Genomic DNA, 27,468 nt, shown 5'->3' on the forward strand with positions numbered 1-27,468 from the left:
TAGGACATGGCTGCTCGGGACCACTTGGCCCTGGCCTGCTCAGCGGGCTGCCTGACCTCACACTCCCAGGCTGTGGGCAGAAGACAGTCTCCAGGCCATCCACATATTGTCTCCACCCCAGGGTTGGCCCCGCAGCTCGGCTGTGATTCAGTCTGTATTTATGAGATACTGCAGTAGTTACCACAGAGCACAACCATAATCGAAAAAACTGAAAATAACCATTGGCAGAAAAGCCCGTATTTAAGGCAAACCTCTTTCAGTAATTCCCAGGGCTTTGTGAAGTCACCAGTCCAGACAGAAGGCAGAAGTCCCACAAAGGAATGAGGAGTGCCACCAAGGTCTCAGAGGACAGACCACCAGGTCCCGCCCATCCTCAGTGGTGGCCTGGATCTCCTCTGATAAGGTGACAGAAAGACAAACACAACAGCAGACCGTCCAGGCCCTGCTACAAGGGGACACCAGCAGACCGTCCAGGCCCTGCTACAAGGGGACACCAGCAGATGTCCAGGCCCTGCTGCAAGGGGACACCAGCAGATAGTCCAGGCCCTGCTACAAGGGGACACCAGCAGATGTCCAGGCCCTGCTACACAGGGGACACCAGCAAACTGTCCACGGTTCTTTATGAAGCCAGCAGGATATGTTGGGGGAGAGAATGCCCCTTTTTTTCTCTCCTTCAAGAGAGTTGCTCACTTTGAAGGCCTTCAAATTAGTCCCCCAGTGCCACATCAGAAGCTCACTATAGAGGCATTCAGGCCACTCCTGCCTCTACAGCTTTCAAGGTGGAACTTGTAACCCCTCCCTGCTGGCTCACAGATACCACCCATCCCGTGAGAGACAAGTGTGTCTTCCCGAGGGCCCTTCACCCCAGGCTCTTCTCTCATCTCTCATAGACCAGATCTCTCCTAGGATAAAGACAGTAAAGCAAACCTCAGTGGCCAAAAGCTCAGAAATCTTGCTGACAAAAGCATCTGGAACTCGCTAGATTGTGATATCATATAGTTATAGTGCATGGTTTGCCTACCAACTTCACTTGTTTAAGTCATACAATTCTGTGGCTTTCGGCAATTGCACAGAGTTGCACAGTTACCACCGCAGTATAATTCCAGAGTGTTTTCATCACCCCCAAAAGAAACCCAGAACTAAGGGTACCCCTCCCTGTCCCCAGCTAGCCACCCCAGGCTGGGATTTCTTCTGGCTGATGGGCTGTCTGAGTTTGTTTACTCAAGTAAGAGCCAGTGTGGATGCAGACCCAGGCTCCTCCTTCTGTTATCAGGGTAGTGTACCTTGGACTTCCCACTCAATATTGTAAAGGCGTCGGGTTTTCATATCTGAGTAAGCCATCTTCCTGCTGTTCAAGGAAGTCTTTGGTATAAGATGACAATTCAGATCCGAATGTTCAAATCCATGGGGAGAAGGGTCCTAGGAGGCAGTCTCCAGGGATGGGCGGAGCTCTATGTCTGTCTCTTGTGCAGACTGTCACCAAAGGGCGTTGTACAACCCATGGAAAATTGTACCAGTAAAAGTCTAGCCCCCAGGCCTCATTTACAGGTCTCTAAGTGCAGCATGAGAAGATGTGGAGGGCATGGAGACCTTGGAGGCAGGCTCAACACCATCCGGGCTCATCACCCGATGCTGTGTGGCTCCGGGAAGCCTCACGCCTTCCCTGGGACTCAGTTCTGTCCTTTGTGAAAGGGACAATTCCATCTCTTAGGAAGACTGTAAGTGGGGAAATTGTACTCAGGAGAAGGAAGGTGGGCACTGGCATCGTGAGGAGAGCGTTGGCAGCCCGCAGGGAAGGGCTCATGCCCTCTGTACTCTCCTAGGCCCTGACTGTACAGCAAAACTCATCCATGTGTGAAAGGCAGAGCTCATTACCATCCCCTACTCCCTTGTGCCTAAAACAAGGGTCAGTGAGTGCATGTCCATGTCCATGAGGTAGGACTTCTGAAACACCCAAGGGCCTCCCATGAGTCCTGAGGATTTTACCCCTCCTATCTTATGCTGCAAAATACCCACACAGTGTGGGGGGTGAGAAGTGGGCGTGAAGCATTACATGTATAGACACCAACGAAGCAGAGTAAAGCATGTGTGGTTTCAATATGAAACATGCCTCGCTGCAGGAAAGGTCTAGTTTATTCCAAGGGTTTCTTCTGCAAACCCAAAGGATCGACAGGAGTAACAGCTCTATGAACCCCTCCCTAAGACGTGCATAGAAGCTGCTGGTCACATGACTCTGGCTGGCGCCTGTCAAAGGAAAGAGTGACCCCCTGGAGCAGTTGGGGATCAGCGCAGGCAAAGCCTCCTTCTATGTCATTGGCCTGGATGACAGAACAGCTCTCTCGCCTAGTGCTGCGCACACCCCTGCAGCAAGTGAGCTAAGGACTAATGGTGTGGGAGGTCCTTTTGTCTATGTGTTGCTTTTATTGGTTGATGAATAAAGAAACTGGTTGGCCTGATAAGACGGAACAGACTTAGGCAGGGAGAACTAAACTGAATGCTGGAAGGAAGAAGGCAGAAACAGAGAGACCCCATGGAGATGCTGGAGACAGACATGCTGAAACTTTGCTGGTAGGCCATGACCTCGGGGTGATACATAGATGAATAGAAATGGGTTAAATTAATATGTAAGAATTAGCCAATAAGAAGCTAGAGCTAATGGGGCAAGCAGTGATGTAATTAATAGAGTTTCTGTGTGATTATTTTGGTTCTGGGAGGCCAGGACGAACAAGCGGCTCCGTCCTCCAACAGACTAAGACCCCTGTCCATGCCATGCCTCTCTCCTCACATCGGCATAGCTATAGCATAGCTATGGAGGCCCGGCTGAGCACTGTAGACCTTTCCAGGGTGGCACTTCCATCCGTTTTCCCTCCCTTCAGGCTTCACTGACAGAAAACCCCTGTCCTGTCGAGAAGAGATGAGAACAAACCACTACTTCAAACACCCAATTCCGTTCTGCAGTTCATGGACAGCAGCCTCTGTGAGTTCCTGAGGTGACACGAATGTGACTTCTGCCACAGCGTGAGACTGCCGGGAGCTCAGGCACAAGAGCCATAGTGGTTCTTTGGTCTAGGAGAAAGCCAAGTCTACAAATGCCAGTGTACAGGTGAACACATCTGCCTGGCCCCATTAGGTCATGACTCCCTTCCGGAAACAAGAAAGCTGGCTTAGATAACCCTCAATCTCCTGGAAATTTCACAGTTTTATGATTTTGATGAGCAGGAGGCTCAGCGTTATGCGAAGTCTTAAGCATAGGTATGCATAGGAACAGACACTAGACATGAAGGGTAGAAGAGCCGCTTGCTGTGGAAGCTCACACCAGGAAGGCTCGCTTCAAGTTTAGGTTTGTTTTCCTGACTTAACCTAACGTCCCAGCCGTCTAAGCCTTGAGTCTAAATGTGCGCCAGTGGTTATCCTGAACACCAGAAACATGCGCCTTCACATCTTTTTATGCAAAGTAAGTGTAACCACACGAATGTTTCCATTTGATCCTGAAGGGATCATTAACAATCCCGACAGCTGCGGATTTGGCTCAGCGGTGGGTGGAGCGCTCCCTTGCATGCACAAGTGGAGCCTTGGCCTGGGGAAACATCCTGGCAGATGTAGAGGTCACTACACTCGATGCCTTTTACAGAGGGGCCACGTAACACCAGGGGATCCTCTATCCATTCCCACAGCTAAGGGTAGTCTCTGAGCCTGCCCTCCCCACCCAGGTCACCCAGCAGGGTCCCAGCTCCAGCTACCTGAACCCGCAAGCCTGTACACAGGAGCCATCCTGAGCACTGACCTGTGGTCTGGCTGCGGTCTTCCCACACTCCCATCTGGGAGGGAGGAGAATGACGTCGAGGGATAGGTTCTATAGATCATTCTGGAGCAGGAATGACAGGGCTGTCAGCTCCGGGCCCTGTTCCTAGCAAACTAAGTGTGGAAAACTGGAATCTCCAGCACCCATTTCCTAAGAGAGAGGATGTTTTTCTGGTTCCGAAAGGCCCAGGGAGATGATGGGTACGCTGTGTGTCCTGACGTGAGCTGGGAAGTGCCCTCCTGGTCTCAGTGTGTACACTGTGAACCCTGCCAAGTCACAGAGGCGCAGACTCTGCAGTTCCTACGCCTTTCCCACACAGTGTCTGGGCACGGGAGCTAGGGATGAGATGCAGTGGGTAAGGTGGTCACAGTCAGTGGGCAAGGGCCCGGGGTCTTTGAGTGACATTTTGGCATGAGACAATTATTTCTCAAGTGATTTGCGTTTTGGAAAAATGTAACTCCTTGTCTTTGATCTAGAAGATCGGACGAGGCCGCAGACAGGTAGCAATTATAAAAGGGCTCCACTGACTTTATAGGAATCCGCACCTTGAGGTAGCAAAGACTGAAACGTTCTGAGGTGAGTGGTGGTATGCTTACTTAACAATGTGGACAGGCCCAATGCCACTGAAACACATATCTAAACATGGCTAAGATGATAAATTTAAAATACGTGTTTTATAAAAGGCAAATCAATATGTGCTAGTATTACTACTATCCTTCATAATTTCATAAAGCCTACCTTCAGCCCATACTCACTTAGACCCCCACAGCCAGCTCCATGTGGCTGAAATGTGTCTGGACACAGCCAGGGTAGGCACACCCCGGATCACGGCTGCACAAAACAACGCGGGAGTAAACAGTCCTGAGTTTAATGGGGTCCTCGCCCCAACCCTCTGCATGTGTCTGTTAGCGGCAGCGAGCAGGGTGCACAGGTGGTGACCCCTGTGCTGAGCCACTTTCCCACAGGGGAGGGCGACATTCAGAGATAAGGGCAAAACAGGAAGAGAAAAGTGCCGTGCAAGAGGAAATCCAACTCTCCCTTATGCTTCTGGAAAAAAAGAGTTCATAGTGGAAATTTTTATATCTCTGGACTCTAAACCTGACTCTGGGCTGTGAACCAGACACAAACCATGTCTACAGTGAACTTCTTAACATAATGCATAGAAATAAGGGTTTGGTATGCTTTCAGGTGACAGTTTAGAGTCCCCAATGTGCTGAGTCAGGGGGAAGCTGGGCCACAGGCTATGTTCCAAGGTTTCTGGGGCTGGGAACTGGGGTGAACCCAGACTACATAAAGCCACATATGGGGAATGAGGTCTGAGGGCTCCTGAAGTCAGAATTGATACACAGGAGGATGCGCTGGGAGTGACATGGATGGGGAGAAACTGAGAGGAGGTACTGTGAGACCCTGTGGAGACTCAGAATGGCACTGTAATTGGGATGTGAGGCCACCAAGGCTGTGATACTACTATAGGGAATTAGCTGTGTGAAAGCAGGACACAGAAGTGACAGTGAGACCAGTCCAGCTTAGCTGGGGCCAGAACTATCCTGGGAACCTAGAGGAGCGAAGCCAGGCAGAGTGTGGGAGTTGTCCACACACTGGAAGACAGGCTGGACTCTAGCAAGTGGTGCACAAGAAATGTGGGGAAAGGCAAGCCGATACCTGGGCGCTTCAAGCCCAGCATCAGAAGGGGGAAAGGTATCGCTCAGGTGGTTAAAGCAGGGATCTGGAAACTGTGGTCTGAGGCAGCGTTGCCCTGCTTCCAATGGCTTCCAGTGATCTCCGTCTTCTCTGTTGAGTCCTGAGCAGGACAGACTGCAGGATGGGCTGTGCATGGGCCTGGCTGTGCCTCTCCAGACTTGCAGCTCCATGGCTACCACCTGACCAAGGTATCTTTGACTTCATTAGCCCTTTGAGTAGAGTGGGATTCAACATGGGGACAGTGTCCACCTCTTCCCATAGGCACTGACTGTGGCGCCAGTACCTACCCAATTCTCCCCAGCAGTTTTGGCACTGGATTCAGAATTACCAGCAACTTGGTATGTAAATGGCTCCTGAGTTTGGTAGACCAACAGTCAGACACAGGAGCTTTTCCCCGGGGGCTCCTAACCCATGCACCAGCTCTTTAGTGAGCACCTACTGTTTGGGAGCCTTAGTGAGTGCCTACTGTTTGGAGGCACTCATGGAGACTGCAGCTCCTACCATATCTTCCCAGTGCACACTTCTGCTGCCACCTTGAAGCTGACCTTCACCGTACTCCCCTCCTTGACATCCTACACGACTTTGTGCCTGTCCCAGCTGCCTCTGTTCTCATTCCACGGTCCAGTCTCCAGTGAGTCTCCACTGCCTCCTCACACAGCCTTCTGAGCTGGTCCGATGCTGTAGCCTTCTTTCCCATCCCTCCTACCCAGCATGCCCTGCTCATTCCGAAGACAAACTGCACTCCTGGGGCAGCAGGACACTGAAGGGCAGAAGTCTCGACCTTGTATCCCTAGGAGGCAGCAGAGTTCCGAGCACACAGCAGGCGTCTAATAAGAAAGAAAGCCCTGTAGCCGAGTATCTACCTGGACCACTCCTCCAAGTTCTGGGTATTTGTGGGAGTGCACGACAAGCCCTCCAGAGTGCTGCTGGAGGCGGGAAAACCATGAGGGGAAGAAGGGCCAGCTCCGTGTGGTGATAATGACGGCCTATATGCTGCGATTCTTGTGGAGGGCTCTAGATTTTGTGGGATAAAGTTCGAGCTGGCTGACCTAGCAGCCATCCAGGCCAAAGGGGACAAAACAAGACTTTGATTTCTGAGAGATCATGTTTCCAAAACCTCTGTGCTGAAGTGAATGACCCCAGGCAACACCTGTGGTCAGTGACCCAGCTGGGACCTAGAAACTTCAGTTACCCTGCTGAGGGTGGAGGGAGGCATGCCGAATCTTCACTTATTCCAGCTAATACAAGAAGTTTCTGCCAAACCTCACCAACTGGAGTTCATGCCCTGACCTTCTGGATGTGAGTGGGGTTCACGGTAGGTCCACCCTGTGGTTAGCTCTGGAGACCCACTGCAAACCTCCGGACAGCACAGTCTGCATGCCTTGTCGGGAGGTCCACCAGCAGCTTCCAGGTCTGCTCCTGCCTCTGCTGGTCTCTCACGAGGCCTCACTCAAGCATCCATTCTGCAAGTGCCCCAGAGATGCACGAAATACGCCTCATTTTCTCCCCAACCCCCACAGCTACCAAAATCACACTGCTTAGTTTTCATCTAGCACAAGGCCCCCATCAGCAGAGTCGGGTGCCGAGACAGCCGATGCCATCCTTGATCAGCTCACCGCAGCACCCAGGACAGGCCACCAAGCTTTGGGGGAAATGGATAAACATTCCAGTTTGCACATCTAGAATGTCCACCATCAGAAAAGACCCCTTTGGGAGTGTTCCAGTCCCTGAGCGGTATCCGCGTGGTGCAGGCGGGGTACAGGTTTACCCAGCAGTCACTGTAGCTGGCTGAAGAATTCCTCACCTCTAAAACAGCCAGAAGCACACATGACAAGACCCTTACTTACTCTTAGATTACCTAGTACATTATTTTTAGTCAGTGAATATTTATTTCGAAGACATCTTGTCTGAAAACCAATCACTCTGGCTCCAGGTTATCATCAGTCTAAATTTATACATAAGCCTATGTTCTGTCACCCAGTGCGCGACTCTGATGACACAGAGAAGAAACAAGATGACAGTTTTGAGCCTTCTAATACATTGGTCAAAGTGACATCAACTTAATTATCCCATCATGTGAACTACTCACATGAGATGTATCCACACTGCCAGATGACATGTGACAAACAGTCAGCCTCTACACAAAGGTGAGGTCCACAGGAACATCAATACAGTAGCTGCCAGGGGAGGCGGGAGCTGAGGGTTGGCAGAAGCCCAGGGATGGCCATCATGTGTGCCGTTCCAGTTGTTCTGGCAGGCGGGCTGGCCTTTGTCATTGTGTCCAGGAAGACAAATTTAAAGGCCACAAGTTTCCATGGCCATATTCAAAGATGCTTCAGATATTACACTGAGATCCTACTGAGAGTAGGAACTCCGGCCCTGCACACCTTTGCTCAAAACCTACCATCTAATCCGGCAAGAATATATCTATTTGTCTATCCCAAGGGAGAAACTGACAGCTCAATAAGACTGCTCAACACAGCTTAGAACGAAGAGAAGCTGGGAACTCAGCTACAGAGGTACTGGTGCCATTTCTGCTCAGCATGACAGGGTGATGCTCATTCACAGAGAGCTGCAGAAGGACAGAAGGACACTGCCAGGTCAAGACAGTCTCCATGGCGTGACCACACTGACCTGTGTACGTGATACCATAACTAAAGTCTGGAACAGTTTTGCCAAATGCTAAATGTTGTCTTGGGGCAGGGGATTATTTCCTTGTTACCTGAATTTCTTTACACAAATAGTAAAGTCTTAAAAAACATTTCATAAAGCATTTCTCAGTCAGGTCTACTTATAACACATGACACTTAGAAAGCAAGAAACCAAATTACAAACACTAGGCTCACTGTGTAAAAGCAGCTATGACGAGAAGGGGAAAAGTATCAGCTCATCGGGTGTGAAACCTCAGCATCTGCACATCAGGTCCCTACTGGGGGCTGCAGGAAAATATGCTAATCACAGCCGAGCTGGATGAGAGGGACACAGGCAGACAGCAAGCCGAGGCTTAGGGGTGGCTGTGAGTGGGTTCCCAGACAGCTATGTTCCTCTGGGTGGTAGGTACCTCTGCTGTGCGGCTTTCTACCAGCTGCCTCAGCACATTCTCCCCACGCCCACTCTGAACAGGGCAGCGGGCCTGTTGTTTCCTCCACATTCCCACGCCGTTGTAGTCAGAGGCCCCTTTGGCCTTTTTAAAAAACAAAAGAAAAGAAAACAAAAACAACGAAAAAGATAGAGAAAGGAAATTTCCCAAACACGAGAACTTCTGGGAATCCGTCACAGGACCGAAGCTCACATGCTGCGTGGAGGGGCCCCTGCACCAGAGCGGTACGAGCCAGCTCCATGTCCACCCCTGCAAACCAGAGACATAATGATAGAATGGGGTCGATGCAGCAAAATTAGTACCTAGTACTCGTATCTAGTACCTTAGAGCGGTACTAGGCAGCTTCAGAGGAAGGAGTAACTTGGGGAGTTCCGACCGCCCACTGATGTTTCCTGCTAAGTAACCTCCTACCAAGAGCCAACACACAGGAATCCAAGAAAAACAGCGAGCCGAGTTCTTGAGCCTGACACTTTAAAACTCTGTGAGGGTCTGTAACCAAAGTCACAACTGTGCTATTTACTTTGAAGAACACTACTTACTATTTTTCCATGGCAACTCAATTAAATGAAATACAAGCAAATGCAACCTCACACAATTTCTGAGAAGTCTAAGCATTTGCAAATGTGTTTTGCTTCTTCTAAAAACTCCAAATGTCCAGAATAGCTAAGAGCCACACTCGCAGGTGCAACACGTATGTGTTTATTTTAGGAACTCTCACCCCACCACTGCCCTAGCCTACCTTACCCTGGGCAGGGCCTGGAGGTAGACAAGATCACGGGAAAGGCAGGCAAGTAGAAAAATGAGTCACTGGGATTCACCAGGGCTGCAGCCGGGGCACGCAAACTCATGCATCCTGAGCCCTTTGACCTGGGCCTGCTGTAGGCCTTGCTCATATGGAAGAACAGACTGTAAGCTGTCGTTCACCAAAGGGAAAGGCCCAGGATTTTTAAGAGTTGCCCTGGAAAGATGATTGGCAGAAGCCAACAAATGTAAAGCAAAGAAGTCTGACAGAAGCTGGGAGGACTGAGGCCTGCTTGCCACCCACCCTTCCCAAGCCTCCATGGACAGAGAGACTATACAGCAGCCTTCATGGAAACATTTCCCTGATCAGGACCCAGAAGTACAAAAGGCAGGTTGTCCTTGGCTGATTGTCTGGGCCCCAAATTCAGCCTTTTCTATAAGCGGGGACCTCAGACCTGTATGTACAATAAGCCCTGCCATAAGAATGCTTGAGAATACTTGATCAGAAGAATATCAAATATTCTACCTGGATGAGGCTCACACTTGGGGCCCATTCCTAGTAGGACCAGCAGGACCCAGACCACAGCATAGTACAGCGGATACTGGGGCATGACATACCTGAAGCATGGCTCATACCCAGGCACAATTCGGATCTGGGCATAGGCCACAGCAGGGCTCAGGAGACATTGGGGTATGGCTCATACCTGGGCCTGGCTCACACCCGAGGGTTAGAAGAAACACTCAGGAAGTTTCTGATTATCAGGGAAAGAGAGGATTTTAAAAAAAACTTTTGAACAAATGTGTTAATTAAAAACTCAAAATATTTTGGACAGAATGGCCCACGTTTATAGTCTAGAGTTTCTGATGTCTCCAAGACGTTATCCCTTGAGGGGGGGAGAACTCAAAGTAGTCACCCATAGTAAGGACAGCTGAATTCTGGAAGTAAAGGCTGGAGAAAAACCTGAGATCATGCTAAAGGCCATATCTTAGACCAGAAGGGCACTGTGACCGCTGTCAGCAGCTAACCCTGGTAGTCAGCTTTGCTGTGATCCAGTGCATGGAACTGACTTATTAAAGTACACAATTTCATATTCACAGAGCTCTCTGAAACACTTCTGCCACCTGTGATGTGCGTGTGGTTACGTAGCTATCAGCAGGTGCCCGTGCATGTTTACGCTCAGGCCAGAGGCTGGCGCTGCTCGCCTCTCCTTGGCCACTCTCTACCTTTATTTCCTGAGAAAAAGTCTCTTGCTGAACTCAAAGTGCATCAGTTCAGCTAGGCTGGCTGCCCTTCAGAGATCCACCTTGTGCTGGCTGTGGGTTTGTTTGGTTTCTGTTTTCTTCAAATTGTCATATGCGAATCACCTGGGAAGAGGAAGCCTCAGTGAGAAAAGCCCAGGCCAGACTGGCCTGTAGACGAGCCTGTGGTGCATTTTCTTAACTAATGGTGAACGGTGTCATCCGTGGGAAGGTGGTCCTGGGGTATACAGGAAAGCAAACTGAGCATGCCATGAGGAGCAAGCCAGAAAGGAGCACTCCTGCATAGTCTAAGCATCAGCTCCTGCCTTGTTTGGTTCCTGCCCTGAATTCCCTCAGTGGTAGACTGTGGTGTAGACCTGTCAGCTGAGAAGCCCTCCCCATGTTGGTTTTGGTCACAGTGTTTTATCACAGTAACATAGACCTATGACACACCTGTCTCTGCCCAACCCTAGCAGTGGGGTCACAGACACACTGCCATACCTGGCTTTTAGCATGGGTGCGAGGGGTCCAAACTCAAAACCTCATGCTTGTGTGGCAGGTACTTCACTGCCTGGGGCACCTTTTGTCTTTATGAACTGCTCATCCTGGACTTTTCACAAACAGTGAACTCATTGTTAAGGGGTCTTACTTTCTGTCAAGTCACTGACAATAATGAATTTGTACATCTGGAACCATTATTCCTGGAGGAAGATGCTCCGGTCATCACAAGACTCCAGTCAGATGCTTTTAGCAACCAGCTGCTACTTCACCTTACTTCTTCTGTCTAAAGACACCGCGTTTAGTATTTACTGAGCTGGTGGCCACAGGGCCCGAATAAAGCTTCTCTAACAGGACACCTCCATGAGGCACACCACAACCTCCTGAGCTGAGAACATTAGATACCACCTCAGCCCTCGTCACTGACAAAAGGCAAAACCAAACCAAAGGGACAATTGCTGGCATTAGAGTGTGTGAGAGATGGCTGCTGGTAGGACCTGAGACAGCATGGAGGGCTTTGCTGTGTTGCCCTCTCAGCCAGGGCCACTTCCCCACTCTGTGGGCATGTTCTCCAGTGACCAGAAAACCACTGTTAGTATTGATCTGGGGTTACAAGTAAATATTAGAAGCAGGTAGTTTTCAACTACAGATCCCTTGAATAACGAGCTAACGACAAGTGGTCCTGGGTCCTGACTTAGCTCCCTCAGCACACTGTATGATGGTCACTGTCAGAAGCAGTGCTTAGCTCTCTCTTGTAGCAGGGAAACATTCACTTGCACAGATCTGTCCACTTGGACATCTGCTCACTGGCAGGTGGACTCCTGGGTTTTGTTAGTTCTTAGGCTGCTGTGTCTGGGACTGCGAGCAAGTCTCTGTGTGCACATGGACCCACATGCTTGGGTTCTGCTGGGCATCTTAGCTCAAAGGGATGCTCATCTGTCATTGTATGTCCTTGTGTGACTTGAGGGAAGAAATTATTGTAAGAGGCAGGTTAAATGTTTTAGTATAGTTGAGAGTTTATATCAACATGTATGAAGAATGCTGACTTTTCATTGGTAATTAGAGTTTCTCCTTTAAAAATCTGTCAGTCAGGGCTGGGAAGTTGGTTTCCATTTAGGAATATGTACTGCTCTTGTAGAGGGTTTGATTTCCAGAACCCACATCAGGCTGCTCACAACCGCCTGTAACTCCAACTCCAGGGGACCTGACACCTTTTTCAGGCCTCCATGGGCACTGCACTCCTATGAACCAATCACAAGTGTGTGCGTGTGTGCACATGTGCGCACGCGCGCAAACACACACACACACACACATACACACAACTTAAAAAGTCAGTGTCAATATGGGAAGCTACGTGGGACTTACAGGATTCATTGGCCTTTCCAGACCAGTGCCATGGAAAGATAGTGGACTATGACTGTTGACCTCTGGTGGCCTCAGGACTCCAACCACAGGGACACTGGATCTTCATGGCTATGAACCAGCAAGTCTATCCTGCAGACAAAGGTATCCAGCTGTCCACAGATGTGCAGATGCCTAGACTCTTGTCCTGAGCACAGTTACTCCAGTCAGAACCCCACGTGGATGAAGAGAAGGTTCTGAACTATCTAGAGGTATGAAGAGGGGCCAGGATGGTGCACACGGGCCCAGCCAAGAGTTTGTAGACATGAGAAGCCAACACAAATCCAGAAACTTTCCCAGCTCAGAAAGGAGGGCAGATTCGTGAGAAGGACCTGCGTTTATATACTATGAAAAGGCCAGCTTTGAAATGCCTGCCACGCAGCTTCTCAGGGCAGAGGAAGAATAATAAGAAGGAAAAACACACAGTACTGAAAGGGTGCCATGCCTCAGCCTACACGCTGAAGGAGGGAAAGCACTGAACTGTGGGGAGGCTGATGCAGTCCCCTCTGCACGTGCAGACCTGAGCTGCCAGTCAGTCCTACTCCAGCTTCAGCAGCTCCAGGCTGAGGGGCACAACCTCACCCAAGCCAGCCTCTGCTGGGACTTCACAGGCCCCGCCCCACAGCCAGGAAGGGCAAAAGCATTAGCTTCCTTCAGGATGGGTAACAAGGCCTGTGTGTGTGGATGCCAACTCCTCAGAGCCTTCACCCCTTTACCTGCCCCTTGCAAGTGAGGCCATGATCTGGGGTCACAATGGCACAGCCAAGAACCAGCCCAGGGGCCTTGTGGTCTGGTGGAGATGAATCACGAGCCACTCTAAGAACCTGTAACAGGTAACATCCAGAGAAATGAAGAGGACAGGCAGGCAGAGGAAAACGTGAGCTAATTAGAGCAGACTGGGCTGGCCTTCTGAGAAGGCAGAGTGTCCAAAGATATGGGTTTTCCAGCGGGGTGATGGGCAGAGTTCCAGGACAGAGTAGTGGGATGCAGGTGTACTTCAGGACCAGCTGTGGCTACCACAGATGACAGAGAAGGGACAAGAAGGATGCTGCAGGCTACAAGGAGCTGCAGGAAACACGAGAGTCCTGATTCCTGATCATCAGCAACACGCAGGTTCCACTGTAACACAGATGCCAACATGCAGGTTCTACGTAACTTTGTGCCAGAGAACTGGACTCAAGTGAGGGCAGGAGTCTCCTACATCTCGATATTTATGGGTCACCCACGGCTGGCACACCACGTGTTCTCAGTAACTTGACGAGCAGTGTCACCACTCCTGTTCTGCAAAGAATGACACTAAGGTGCCAGACACAGAAGCCTGGCTAAGAATTATGAGGCCCATAGCCACTTCACACCGTGGCTCTTCCGTTTCCTCATTCAGCACACTACAGCTCTGCTTCTTTCCACGAAGCTCAGAAAGGACGGTGGAGCCCACGAGAAGGATTTGAGCTCACATGACAGACATGCTCACACGGGGAAAAGCCGGCTTTGGAAATGCCATGCTGCTACCCGGGGAAGAGGAAGAAGGAACCACAAATGATACCAAAAGGCTGCTGGGAAAAGACACCTAAGGTGCCGCTCTTAACAGCAGGCATAGTTTGCGGCTGCACTACACAGCTCCTCAGTCTGGGGCACGCTGGACACAGGGGTCCACTCCAGGAAAGAAAGGCGCCCTTCTGCCAGTCAGTGCTTGCAATGTTCAAAGTAGGTCTGCCCCAGGAAGAAGGATGATAATTAATAAATTGATTATAAAATGACCTTTTTCTACTTCTAAGCTTCCCCTGCAGCTGGCTCTTTCCTTTAACATCATATTCTTAAGTGACAAGGCTCTGCCAAGCCCAGATGTGAGAAAACGATCCCTGCAATGCACTCTGGGAGGCAAGCAGGGTGAGTGCACAGCTGCTCCGCCCATCACCACCCCGCCCATGTCACTAACTTATTTCAGCGCACAGTAGTGTCGGTTACAACACTAGGGTTTTAGAGGTTAGAGGTAACCAAAGTTTCAATTTAAAGCTAATATTTTCCCTAGTCTTACAGAGACATGAAAATACAAAGTATGGTCCTCAAGTTTAATTCCTAAGATACTGACAAATGCCTCTTTGTTACTGAATTCACTTGCTCCTAGTTAAAATGCTAAAAATATCCGCATTATTTATTCTTCATAAAAGACTGAAAGTATTTGTATTACTTTTCTTACATCTATAAAAGGCAGAGGTCAATACTATTTAAGGAGAAAAGGGAAGTTTAGCTACTTTTAAGACCTTTAGGGAAGGAGGTGGAAATTTTTAATAAATAAATAAATTAACTAAAAAAAAAAGACCTTTAAACAAATTAGTATTGATCTAAAAAGTAATTTTGAAGTCCGCTAACTACAGGCCAGAAACGGAATCTTAGCGTCCTACACCCGCGGAGAGTTAAAGCTCTATTTCCTTCTTAAGCGACTGCAGGGAGAGCAGAGAGCTTTTCCTCATACCTCGCTTCTGGATGAAGACCCTAAGCAAGGGGTTTGCACTTGATACTGCCTTGCAGAAGTTGTCATCATTGTTGATGGGCAGCAGGTCCCCGTGCACGTCAGCATAGCCGATGGTCACGTCCGTGTGAGGGATGTGGTGTGTGTGCACGACCAGCTGGTAGAAATCTTCAAACTTCCCGGGCTTATGGCGGTCCAAGGAGAACCTCCGGAATTCGGCCCCAAACTACAAGGCAAGAGAGGCGGTAAGTGAATTGCAGGAAGAGTCCTGAGAAGAAGGCTCTGTGTCACGGAACAATGTGATCACTAGCTCCCTTGGAGGCCACAAGCAGCCCCATGCTATGGTCTTGTGACTGAGCAAGTCAAATTCTGTTTAAAATATATGAAGTATATTTTTAATTTTGGTTTAAAGTAGCAGGTTTTCAGATAGCCTTCTTTTAAAGGCTTTGATTTCAATTAGTCCTCTCCAAGTCCCCCCCCCCCCCCAACCCTTCCCACTCACAGAATTGACTTAAAAATTACCCATGTTCTACCACCATCCTTCCTTCAAGCCTCTACTAGATTCCCGGCTTCTACAGTGACTCCAAGTAAACACACCCATTGGCGATCGGAAGGTAGGATCCACACACAAGGGACCACATGGCAATGCAATGCAAACTGCTGGGGGAAAGGCATCCACAGTGAATCCCAGGAACTGCGACGCTTGTGCAACGGCAGCACCACAGTTAGGGCGAACCAACCGCTCTCTGATTAGATTGAATGCCCACACCACGGGAGAGAATCCATGCTGGGCACCGACACCTGGTTGAAAACCCACGGCAGGGGAAACAAAGGGCCATATGGAGAACTGAACACTGCTACTTAGCCAAACTGGCAATGCACTGAAATGCACACTAAATGCTTATGTTTATACCCACAAGTACTACCTGAACCAGACAAGGTTCCTTCTAGTGAACAGTGGTGAGTGAAGAGGCTCATGACTGTAGAAGGTGCTAAGGATAAGTGACCTGCAAGCGGTGTTTGCGCCACCCTCTAAAGCTCAGAAAGCATCGTGGAGGAGGGGACAGAAGGTTCAAAAAATCTGGAAGGCAGATAGAGGGGCTGTGACACGCGGTTTCTGGGCAAGACACAGCCATGCAGTCATGAACTCATAGTGGTTGCAGATGCCTGCCCTGGATCTGGACAGGAATGGGCCCTCTAACAGTCAGTCAAAGAAGAAGGCGGAGCTTAGGGGACCTTACCCCTCCCTGATAAACTCTTCACTACTGATAGGTTCACGGAGCGGGGAGTCATAGCCTTCAGTTGAATACCCAGTGGTGACACCATCAGGCTTCAGTGGACAGCTCTAATCCAGTGGTCACACTGATAGCCCTGGTTTAAACTAAATGGGTCACAAGACAAACCTGAAAGTTATCAATCTTGGAACGGGCTGTCAGGGAGGAGGGGGAGGCTCGAAAGGGATGGGAGAGAGAAGAGGGGTGTGGGTGAAGGAATAATCTGAATGCATTATATACATGTATGAAATCGTAGAAACAACAAAAACTAATTTTTAAAAATTAAAAAGGAAGAAAGAAAGAATGGGAAGAAGAAAGAACCAGCATCCTTTCAAAAGAGTATCAACCCTCCACCTCTGGACAGTCACCAGTGGAGCCACTAACGCAAAGGACAGGGCCAACTTCTTCTCTGCAGACCCTGGCCCTGACCTAGTTGCCCACGGAGCTGCACTAAATCATCTGGGCATCAAATTGGGCAAATCATCTCAAGACACTGAGGTTTGTGTCAAAAATCTACATTGCCCTCAGATTTGGGAATGTAGCCCAGAAAATTATGTTTTTTGATAAGTTCTCAGAAGTAACTAATGTTAGTGTCTGGGGCTCACATACAGAGGACCAGTGGCCTAAGGAAATCGACTTCCAGAGCTCTGTGTGAAGACTGACCTGCCTGGGAAGCACTTGCTGTCCCCACGTCTTGCAGGCCACCCAAATCAAAGCCAATCTCTTACGTGCCTACGCTGCACAGGATACCCAACAAAGGAACAATTCAGAATGCTGGCTTGGGAAAAGCTACATTCAGTGACTAGTCAGAAGTCTACTCTCTCCTCCCCCACACACAGTAAGGGGAGAAGTATGGCCTTCCCACACACTCACAAGGGGAAGGTGGATGGCCCCAGACTTACTGTTTGGCTAGTTACATTTATGGACAGCTGGTGTCCTGGAAAGAGCAGAGGAAAGGGCTCTGTTCTGTCCCCACCGGTATCAGAGGTACAGATTAAACTTCCCCCAGGCTCCCATTACTCAGACAAACATATCATCTCTTCTCAGCACTTTACAAAGGGTACCCCAGCAACAGGAGGCCCAGGTACAGCATGCTGGTCTTCACCCATAGGGGTGGAAAAGCTGTAAGATACAGTTTGAAAGAGATAAAGCCTACAACCCATGTTCTGTATGGTTTCTCCCTCATTTAGTTACCCAATCAAATAACAGCATATTTATTTGGGCAGTTGTCACGCTTCCCATTTGTGTGGCTGCCTTCTGGTAAGTCTATGAGCACACCCCTTTCCTCCCAATGAAGACATCAGGGACTGTAACAATGAGTAATGCAGCCCAGGAGCGGCTCTCTCACGTCCAGTCCTTGTCTGGGTGTCCTCAGCAGGATGCATGACTGTACACTCACCTGAGGAACACCCCTCTCTGTGCTCAGCACTCCTCACCATGGAGTCAGCACCCACAGAACTAAATTCTCAAGCTCTCCGACAGTGTTTCCAGTCCACTTCCACTTGGCAAGGAATCTACAGGCAGCTCACAGCGTTTTTCATGATTTTTAAACAATATTCCTAAAATGAGTACCTTCCTATAGTAATTTGGAAAGACAAAAGAATACAGACTTTTCTTTAGGTGAAAAAAGCCTGGTTTGTATCTGACAGTGTGACTGGTTTGCCACTCAATCAGATAGCCGGTTATGTATGTCTAATGAGGTCCAGAGTTCTCACAGGCATGTGAAAGGGTGATGTAATATATTAATCTTATCTAAAAATAATTTTTATTTTCCACTTAACTTCAGATTAAAAAAGAGGCCTCCACGCTGTACACTGCTAATGCTTGTACACTGTTAAGCACTGGATAATGCTTGTACACTGTAAAGATCTGTCACTTGTATTGGTTTAATAAAATGTTGACTGGTCAGTAGCCAGGCAGAAAGTATAGGTGGGGCAACCAGTCGAGAAGAATTCTGGGAAGGCGAAGACAGAAAGTCAGTCACCAACCAGATGCAGAGGAAGCAGGATGAGAATGCTGCACTGAGTAAGGTACCAAGCCACGTGGCTAAACATAGACAAGAATAATGGGCTAATTTAAGTTGTAAGAGATAGTTAATAATAAGCCTGAGCTAACAGGTCAAATAGTTTGTAATTAAGATAAGCCTCTGTGTGTGTGTTTTTTTGGGACTGAACAGCTGTGGGACCAGGCAGGACAAAAACTTCCATCTACACCTCTAAAAGAAGGAATTAGTAGGTGCATCTCAATGTCACAGAATTCTTGGTAAAGCCAAGAACTTTTCTACCTTCCAGAAATTGAGAGGATGCACAACTCTGTTGACCAGATGATAAGTCTTGCACATCAAGTATTTTCTTCCTATCTGCTTTCACCAAACCTAGAAATTGTTCATATTGAATTCCCAGCAAATAGGTTATCTGAATGATGTTGGTGGTTGGTTGATTTACTCTTGGGAGATGACCCAGGGAGAGGTCCAAGAACCCTCTGTGCACCTGCTCACCTGGGAGTCTTCCCTCTCCCTGGCTTTTCTTTCACTTCCACAGCATCTGATCTGTTTGTATAACAAAGAGTGTACTGGCGTTGACAGCTATAGCAGTAAAACACAGACAAAAAGATGCTTCTGTGGCCACTGAGCAATAATACCTTTCACTAAATGCAGGATAAACACTGTAATAACTCAATCTAGAATTAGCCATTTTGGTTTTTATTTAAAACTTTTTATTCTTCTGTAATTTTATGCTTATATATATATATATATAACTTTTATTTGCATAAGTGTTTAATATATCTTCACTCCCACTCCTCCAGCCAGACTCCCCAAGCCTTCCCCTCTGTGCCCTCTCCTGTTTGAAGCAGTTGCCACATGCACATATGTATGACTGTACACCTGAGCAGAGAAAGCTTATTGGCAGCCGTTCTCCTGACATTTGTCACGTTGTGTGTTTGTTTTTCAGACAGGGTCTTGCTATGTAGCCCACTCTGGACTCAATTCTTGATTATCCTGCCTCAGCCTGGCGAGACAGAGTATGACACCATGGCTGCCTCACTTAGTTATTAATACAATCAGGGGTGATAATTACAGTGCATCTAAAATATGCCTATATCCCCCCCACAATGGTTTATGTGATGTGTGTGTGTGTGGTGTATGTGTGTGTGTTGCCTAAGCTGGCCTTGAACTCATGGACTTAAAATTTTCCCACCTCAGCCTCCTGAGTGATGGGATAACAAGTGTGTCCCAGTGTTCCTATCTTGAAGCTCTTCCCACTTTGCAAACTAAAAATACCATTGAACAACAATTTAGGAGTAATTTTTCACAAAGATTTATAGCCATCTGACAAATATTTCAACTTTAACTTAACTTCTTATTGCATAGACGCGCGAGAGATAATCGAGCATAAATTAGCAGGAGAGAATAATAGAAAAAAAGAATCTCTTTGGATAGTAGTAGATAAAAGAAATCAAAGAGACAAGGAAGTATGTAAATTTTCTGATCATTAAAAAAGATAGTTTATTCTATTTTAAAATGTCTACTGGAGATATCAAACCCTCCCACTCAGATTTCACTGACTCGATTGAGAAGTTCAGCTGGGCATGGTGATAAGGACACAGGCAGGCGCACACACTCCTCCCAAAGTAGCCTTGCTGGGCCTAGCTAGGTCAGCAGGCAAGTTAGTTTACAGCATATCAAAGTTCCCCTTTCCCGCCAGCATGCAACTCAGGCAGCGTGTTTTTCCCCCAGAGGAATTAATCCTAGCCGCAGGAAGATGTGTACTGGGGAAGGTCACTTGTCCAGAAGCAGACTTATCAAAGAAAGGACAACTAGGCAGAGTCTTCTCCCAGCAGCCACAGGTCATTTGTGTCTTGAGCCATCAACCCCTGATGGTTGGGGCCTCTTCCCATGTGTGCAAACCCACGCGCTCACTGTGACACAAACTGATGCCTTCTGGGGAGTGCTAGGGAGTCTGTTTGTTGTTAAGGAAGCTGGCAAAGAGCAAGGATCAAGGACTCTTTGAGGGAAGACTACTTGTGGCTGGAACTTCACAGGTGTGTGGCTCCTTAGTTTGTACAACTTTTGGCAAAATAAAACTGTCCTTCCGTTATTTTGACAATACTAACACACTTTGTAGATGATCTCAGTCTTTATGTCTGTGACAGGATAGCAAACACCAAGGGAAGGGGACAGCTTTACCTTTTATAATAAATGTTTGCTTTTGTTTTTTGAGACTGGGTTTCTCTGTGTAATTGTCCTGGCGGTCCTGGAACTAGCTCTTGCAGACCAGGCTGGCCTTGAACTCACAGATATCCACCTGCCTCTGCCTCAAGTGCTGAGATCAAAGACGTGCACCACCACCACCCAAGCTTTTAAAGCTCAAAATGAAATTAATCTCAATATAAAATTCTTAGACCAGTAAGCAAAAGTACATTATCCTCAGCTGGACATGGTGGCTCATGCCTCTGATCATAGTACACAGGAGACTGAGGCAGGAGGATCACCACAAGTTCCAGGACACTCTGTGCTATACAATAAGACCCTGTCTTAAAAAAAAGGGGGGGTATTTACCTAAAAGTGAAATTCATTTTGATTCCCTTTAACATATAGGCAACAAGAACAATAACAGATTTATGATTATATAGTTAGAAAAAAGATCTATATTAGTTGAGATGATATGTGTATATTACACATACATAATATATCCTTTCAACCAATAGTCATCTGTCTTTTATGTCTCCCATCTTATCTGTCCTCCCTTCCCCCATTTCTTAAAATGGAGAGATTCCAGTTCCATGAGAGATTCTGTCTCAAGGCGATAAGCCAGAGAATGATAAAGAAAGATAGTCTCCAGCCCCAGTCTCCAGATGTGTGCTCTCTCTCAGCCATGGGTACAGACTAACATACTGCACATATACAGAGAGAAAAAATTACAAGAGAGATTCAAACACACATAGAGATTAATGAAAATATATCACACCAAAACATATAGACTCGAGCTAAAGCCACACACACAGGGGAAAATTTATGGGTATAAAATCCTAAAAGAAAACTCATTAACTAGAAACTAAAAAAAGTACAAACCTAATCCAAACAAGCAGAAAGAACTGGAGATTAGAAAAAATAGGGAAAGAAACAAAGCAAAAAGCTGAATCTTTGAAAAGACTAACAAAATCAGCACATCTTTAGGTAGGAAGAAAAAAGAAACAAATTCAAATCTTTCAAACCACGAACGAAAGGGAGGCTATTGCTGCTGATGGTTAGGAAGGAGGGACTGAGCATCCCCATAGCAATGGCCACTGTGCTCAGGAGCCTGGATCCCTGAAAACGATATCTGATTCTGGAACATGGCTCAGGAAACATGGAGATGAGCCTGGTCATTTCATAAGAGCAGAAAGCCAGGAAGCAAAACAAACCCCACAAACATGGAGCATGCTGAAGGAGACAGGAACCAACCGGGAAGTGTGCCAGTGGCCAAAGCTGGAACAATCTGAGCAACAAAATAAAATAGCACAAAATAAACATCCACGAGTCCACACAGATACAAACAAACGCCAGAATAAATAACTGGGCAGACATAGCTTCCATGCAGAAGAATACTAAATAACTTATCTGGATGCATCACCCTACAGGAAGAGTAGCACAAGTCTCCACCTTTTGAAGACAGGCTATGCATAAGGACTGTGCTCCCAGAGTACAGTGTGGAAGGGAGAAGAGGGACTTCACGGGGGGGGGGGGGTGTGTGTCTGGACAGACTTCTCTGCCTGGGGATCAGTAGGGGCATCTGGACACACTTCTCTGCTTGGGGCTCACTGACAAGGGCAAGTCACGGTGGCCAGCGTGGACGCTTGGCATGACGGATAGAAGCAGTACTTTGCCACTGTGGTTTTCTCTATCAGTCACGATCCTAGTCTACTGATGAAAAGCACAACACACAACAAATGGCCACCAAGGTACTGTCTGTAAAACACTGATCAGCAGTCCTCAAAAATAAAATGGTCACCACAATCAAAAGGACTGCAAGGACACTAATGCATCCCACGACTAAGTGGGATGGGCTTTCCTGGACGAGGTCCTAGAACACTAGGTTAGAAAGAACATTAGGGAAAAGCTAAGTCTGAATAAAATATAGGGCACAGTTAATTATGATGTATCAGCACTGGCTCGTTCATTACAAAAATGTACCATGGTAACATTCGATGTCCCAAATTGAGAAAACAAGCAAGATGCATATGAGAATCTTCTGTATTCTCACTGCAATTTTTCCATAAAATTAAAACTGTCCTAAAATGATTTAAAACATTTTATATTAGTCTACAAGTTACAGGTCTTGTTGTGGTATTTTTCTCTCTATGTTGTTTTGGCTAATCCTCTCATGTTCTTCACACCCATGTCCCCTCCCCCTTGCTAGTACCCTTCCGCTCTGAGTGCTCCCCTTCTCATTTTCATGCTATATGTGTTCTATTGCTCCCCCTAATCCCTCCTTATACCTCACCCCCATCTCGTTCCATGCTTCCATAAGTTCCAACTTATGGATGGAACTAAGATATTATATTAAGTAACTCTGGCTCAAAAGGAAAAATCCCACATCTTTTCTCTCATATCTATATCTTAGCTTCTCATTTTTATATGTGTGTAATTATGTGGGTGTGAATGTAGGCACAGTTCATCAATCTAAAATAAAATTTTAAGAAAAGATTATATGCGAATCCCACGAGGGACCATATGCTAACTACTGGATACCCTATGATATAGACAGATTCCAAGGACGATACAAACTATAAGGACTTATTTAAAAAGAAAAACTCAAAGGAACTTATAACTAGGTTATTAAACTAATTCCAAAATGCCCATTGGGACGATTCCAGGTCCAGGATGCCTTCACTCATGAATTCTACCAAACGTTCACAAAGCTTATAGCAACCTCTCACAAACTCTACAAAACTGTTCAAGGGAACACATCTCACCTTTCTCCATAAGGTCAATTTTGTCCTGATACCCACACCAAAAAAGGCATAGAATAAGGCTATAGATCAAAATCCAGCAAGACAGGGACAAAAATCCATTAAAAATGCCAGCAATCTATAATCATTAACATATAAAAGGAACTCCAAAACCAGAGCCAGCAAAGTGAACTACAGGCATGCAAAGTACGGTTCACATCTGAAAATAAGTTGTAATAAACAATCATCACAACATGAAGAATGAGTGAAATCAGACTCCACAAACTAGGACAACCCAGCTAACACTGTGTTCAATGGCTTCAGACAGACCAGTTTGCCCCAGAATTAAGAAGAAATCAAGAATGTTCACTTTCACATCTGAGAACTGGCAAGTAAGCAGAGAAGAAGGATGCTCTAACATTTCCATTCATAGACAGAATTTATAAAATTCCCTAGAGCTGATGAATGTGTTAGGTATAGTTTAAGGACACAGTATCACTACACAAAACAAATTTTATTTTTATACAATAGCAATAAACAATCAGTCTGGAAATAAAGTTTAAAAAATTACAAATAAAATATTAAAGGGATACAATGTTTAGGAACAAAGTAAACAAAAGATGAGGGGACTACAGATTATTGTTCAAAAGTTAAAGATACAAATGGATGAAAGCATTCCACATTCACAGATGACAGAACTTGATGTCCGTAAATGCTCTGGTCTACAGGTTCAAAGCAGCTCCTATCAAAATCACGGCCTGTGGGATGGTAACTGCCCAGTGGGCCCTAAGAGTATTTGGAAAGGTGAAAGACACAAAATATCCAAGAGAATCAATCTTGAAAAGACAAGCTGGAGGACTCACACTCCCTAATTGCAAAATTCTTACTGTGGTATTGATACACTGTGACAATGAATCGTGTGAACTGTACTGGATTGAGAAGTACCTAAAGCACTCTTCTGGGTGCTCTGGTTTGTTCAGAGACACATAACTGGGGAGGGGGGGGGGATGGCGAGCTGCCTCGTGTGAGTGGTACCATCCTATGAGCGGGGGCTCAAAGTCTGACTAGTGCATATATGATCAAGGCAAATCCATGATATAAATCACCTGACTTGTGACCCATGGATTTCTGTTAGGAACGTCGAGACAATCCTATGCAAGGAGAAATGATCTTTTCAACAGCTAGTGTTGGAACATCCGAAGGTCCACATGAGAATTCTGGAGTTGGCCTCCTAGTTCCCACCGCGCACAAAAATTGATTCAGACTGGACTGTGGATTGGGCCACACGATAAATAAGTATTTTAAAAACTCTTAGAATACATAGGATTAAATTTTTATTACTTGGGCTAGGAAATTATTACTTGGATATGACACCCATGACATAAACAACAAAAGAAAAAAATAGACCAAGTGAATTTCATTAAAATTGAAAACTTCTGTGTGTCAGAAGATACTATCAAGAAAGTGGAAAGGTTATCTACAGAATGGGAAAAATATGTGCAAATCAGACACCCGATTAGGAAATTGTATCAAGATTATGTAAAGAACTTTAAAATCTCAACAGCAGGCTGCCAGGTGTGTTGGCACATGCACACGGTGGGGCAGTGCATGGCAGACAGACCTCTGTGACTTTGAAGCCAGCCTGGTCTACATAGAGAGCTCCAGGCAAAGGCTACATCAAGACCCTATCTCAAACAAAACAAGACAACGTAGCTCAACAACAGAAAGACGATTCACCCCAGCAAAAAATGGTCAACAAACTGGAATAGGAGTTTCTTCAAAGAAGATCTACAGATGGTCAATTAACACATGACCAGATGGTGCTCAGCATTGCTAGTCACTGGGGAAATGTGGATCAACAGCACGGGGCATCTTTTCCAAACCCAAGAGTCCTCTGGAGAGCACGCTACTGTCCTTTCGTCAACACCCTCTTAACAGCCTGCACTTACAGTCACTTTATTAATAAGCTCCAACCTTGAAAAAGACTATAATGAGTCACACCTATGGGTTACATGGGTGTCCTCCAAATGTCTACACGAACTTGCAAGGAGGGGGAGTCTGGTGAGGGATCCTTCACTGGGGGCATCCCCTCAGGAGAGACTGTGGGACCCCAGATGTTTATTTTTGCTTTCTGGCTCATGAGGTAAGCGGTTACTCTGCCACATGCTCCTTTCGTTACCTGCTGCCTCACTACAGGCTCAGAATATGATTTGGATCAGAACTTCCAGAATTACAAGCCAAATAAGCCTTTCTCTTTATAAGTGGTTTGCCTTAGATAGTTTATGGTAGTAATGGAATCTAACTAAGAAGTTACCATTTCAAAACCATTTAGATGACTACTACCTTTCATTTACTGAAAGGGTAAAGCATACTAGCATGAATGTGGAGGAATATGAAGCCTCACACATTTTTACTAGGATTTCAGTGGTTGGCAAACCGTTTGACAGTTCTGTAAAGGGTTAAACGAAGCTGCTCCTTGAATGCCCATTTCCTCCTAGGTCTGTTCTCAAAAAGACGAGTATATACGCCTGTGCAAAAAATTGTAAATTAATGTTTACAAGAGCACTGTTTTGAAAATGAAAACAACACAAAGTGTCCATCAAGTGACTGACAGGGCATTCATTGTAGGCTATATGCTCTGGAGGATCCTGAAAATGTTATCCTAAGATGGGAAAAAAAGATACGAAAGGTCATTTATTATATATTCTGCTTACACATTATAACCATGATAGGCAAATAGTAGAGACAGAAAGTGTAATACGGAAATGACTCTACGGGCTGAAGGGAAGAAAGAACCAAGAGTGGTGTTAGTGGGCACGGTCACAGGGGTTCTGTGTGGGTGAGGTCAATGCTCTAAAATTAGATAGTGGTAATGACTGACAACTCTGAGACTATTAAAAACCACTGAATTTTTACAATTTATAGGTGTGAACTTCATATTAATTACAGTGTCTACAGCTGTTATTTGAAAGAGCTCACCTTAAAGATGATGTTTGTAAGACAGCCTATCGGAAAGGCTCATTGGCGGTTGTGATTAGAAACGTGGACCTCTGCAGGGAGGCACTGGGCGGGTGCTACACAAGGAGGCTCTGGTTCTGTCCAGGAAACGGGAAGCCCCAGTACACGGGGTCGAGCACTTGTCAGCGCACAATTAAGAGAACACGTACAGTTAGGAGATCAGGGAAGGCCAGGCCCTGTGACTGCTGGGCCTTTGGAAGGAGGTATGGCTGTGAGGCTTGGGCCAGCAGAGCTGGCAAGGCCAGCTTTTCCAGTCTGAATGGGTCCTAGGGTGTTGAATAGAAAGGAGGTCGGAGGACAGGTGCTGTGAACAGGGTGGAACTTGCCTTTTCCCTCCCAGGTCTCCACCCTGACCCCGAACTGCACACGTTCCTCTGCTCTTCTCTACTTAGACTAATGCGCAGAAATGGAGTTCCTGGAGTCCCATCTGGCCGCTTACATCTGTTCTCACTATTTAACATATATCCCCGGGATAACTCAGCATCATTGCCACTGCAATTCCGGACTTTCCGGGTTTAAGACATTATTGCGATTTTATTTGATACTTCAAGAGATATGTAAACTTGCCGTGTAGTTAGGCACATACATCCCATGTAGAAACACATTTAATTCAGAGCACGGATAGTTCTAGACAGAGTCATGTACCTATAGGTGTCTTAGGGTCAGCAGTCTGCTCAGCTGTCTTTACGGCCTGAATTAAACTCTAAGTTGCTCACTTCTCAGAAGGCTACCTTGCAAGCCCTTCCACCTACGGCTCAGAGAGCATGGGAGACTGGGCCCAAGGCCAGAAATTGATTGATTCCAGGCTGACTGGAAATTGGATCCTTAATTCTTGACTCTTATTTTTGTTCTTTCTTAAGCATAAACTGTGGTCACTGGTAGCCAACAGCCCACGCATTTCTCTTATTACAGAAAACATAGGTTTAGAAAGCAATCTAAAAATAGCCCCTTACAGTTCGGGAGTTGAAGGCTCGGCTGCCAGTTGGTGGGATTGGGATAAAACCAATCACGGCGCCTGCTTAAGGGAAACAGACTATCAGGAGCCCCTCTGTAGGGTTTCTCTTGTCTTGCTATTCCCTCTTTCTGTGGCTCCGCTTCCTAGCTGCCCTGTCCCATCCTTCTGCCAGGACGCTCTGCCTTGCCACAGGTCCAGGGCTAGCCAATCATGGGCTGAATCCTCTCAAACCAGGAGCCAAAATAAATGGCTTCTTTTTGAAAAAAAAAAAGTTGTTTTTCAAGTATTTTAACACCATGATATAAAGCAGCTAAGACAGACTTCATATTAAATTCATGT

At 46.7% G+C, this 27,468-nt stretch overlaps 1 protein-coding gene across 3 annotated transcripts in view; it reads right to left on the reverse strand.

Annotated features, from left to right (window-relative positions):
- Pard6g (par-6 family cell polarity regulator gamma) overlaps nucleotides 1–27,468 on the reverse strand; it is a 67,608-nt gene that overhangs the window by 23,360 nt on the left and 16,780 nt on the right. For all 3 annotated transcript variants that reach the window (XM_087895913.1, XM_087895912.1, XM_085676384.2), the window contains exon 2: nucleotides 14,956–15,178. In XM_087895913.1, the coding sequence (XP_087752039.1) occupies nucleotides 14,956–15,178 (223 nt within the window). The remainder of the gene's footprint in view (nucleotides 1–14,955; nucleotides 15,179–27,468) is intronic.

Source organism: Myodes glareolus, chromosome 13, assembly GCF_982192425.1.
Source record: "Myodes glareolus chromosome 13, mMyoGla1.1, whole genome shotgun sequence".
NCBI lineage: Eukaryota > Metazoa > Chordata > Mammalia > Rodentia > Cricetidae > Myodes > Myodes glareolus.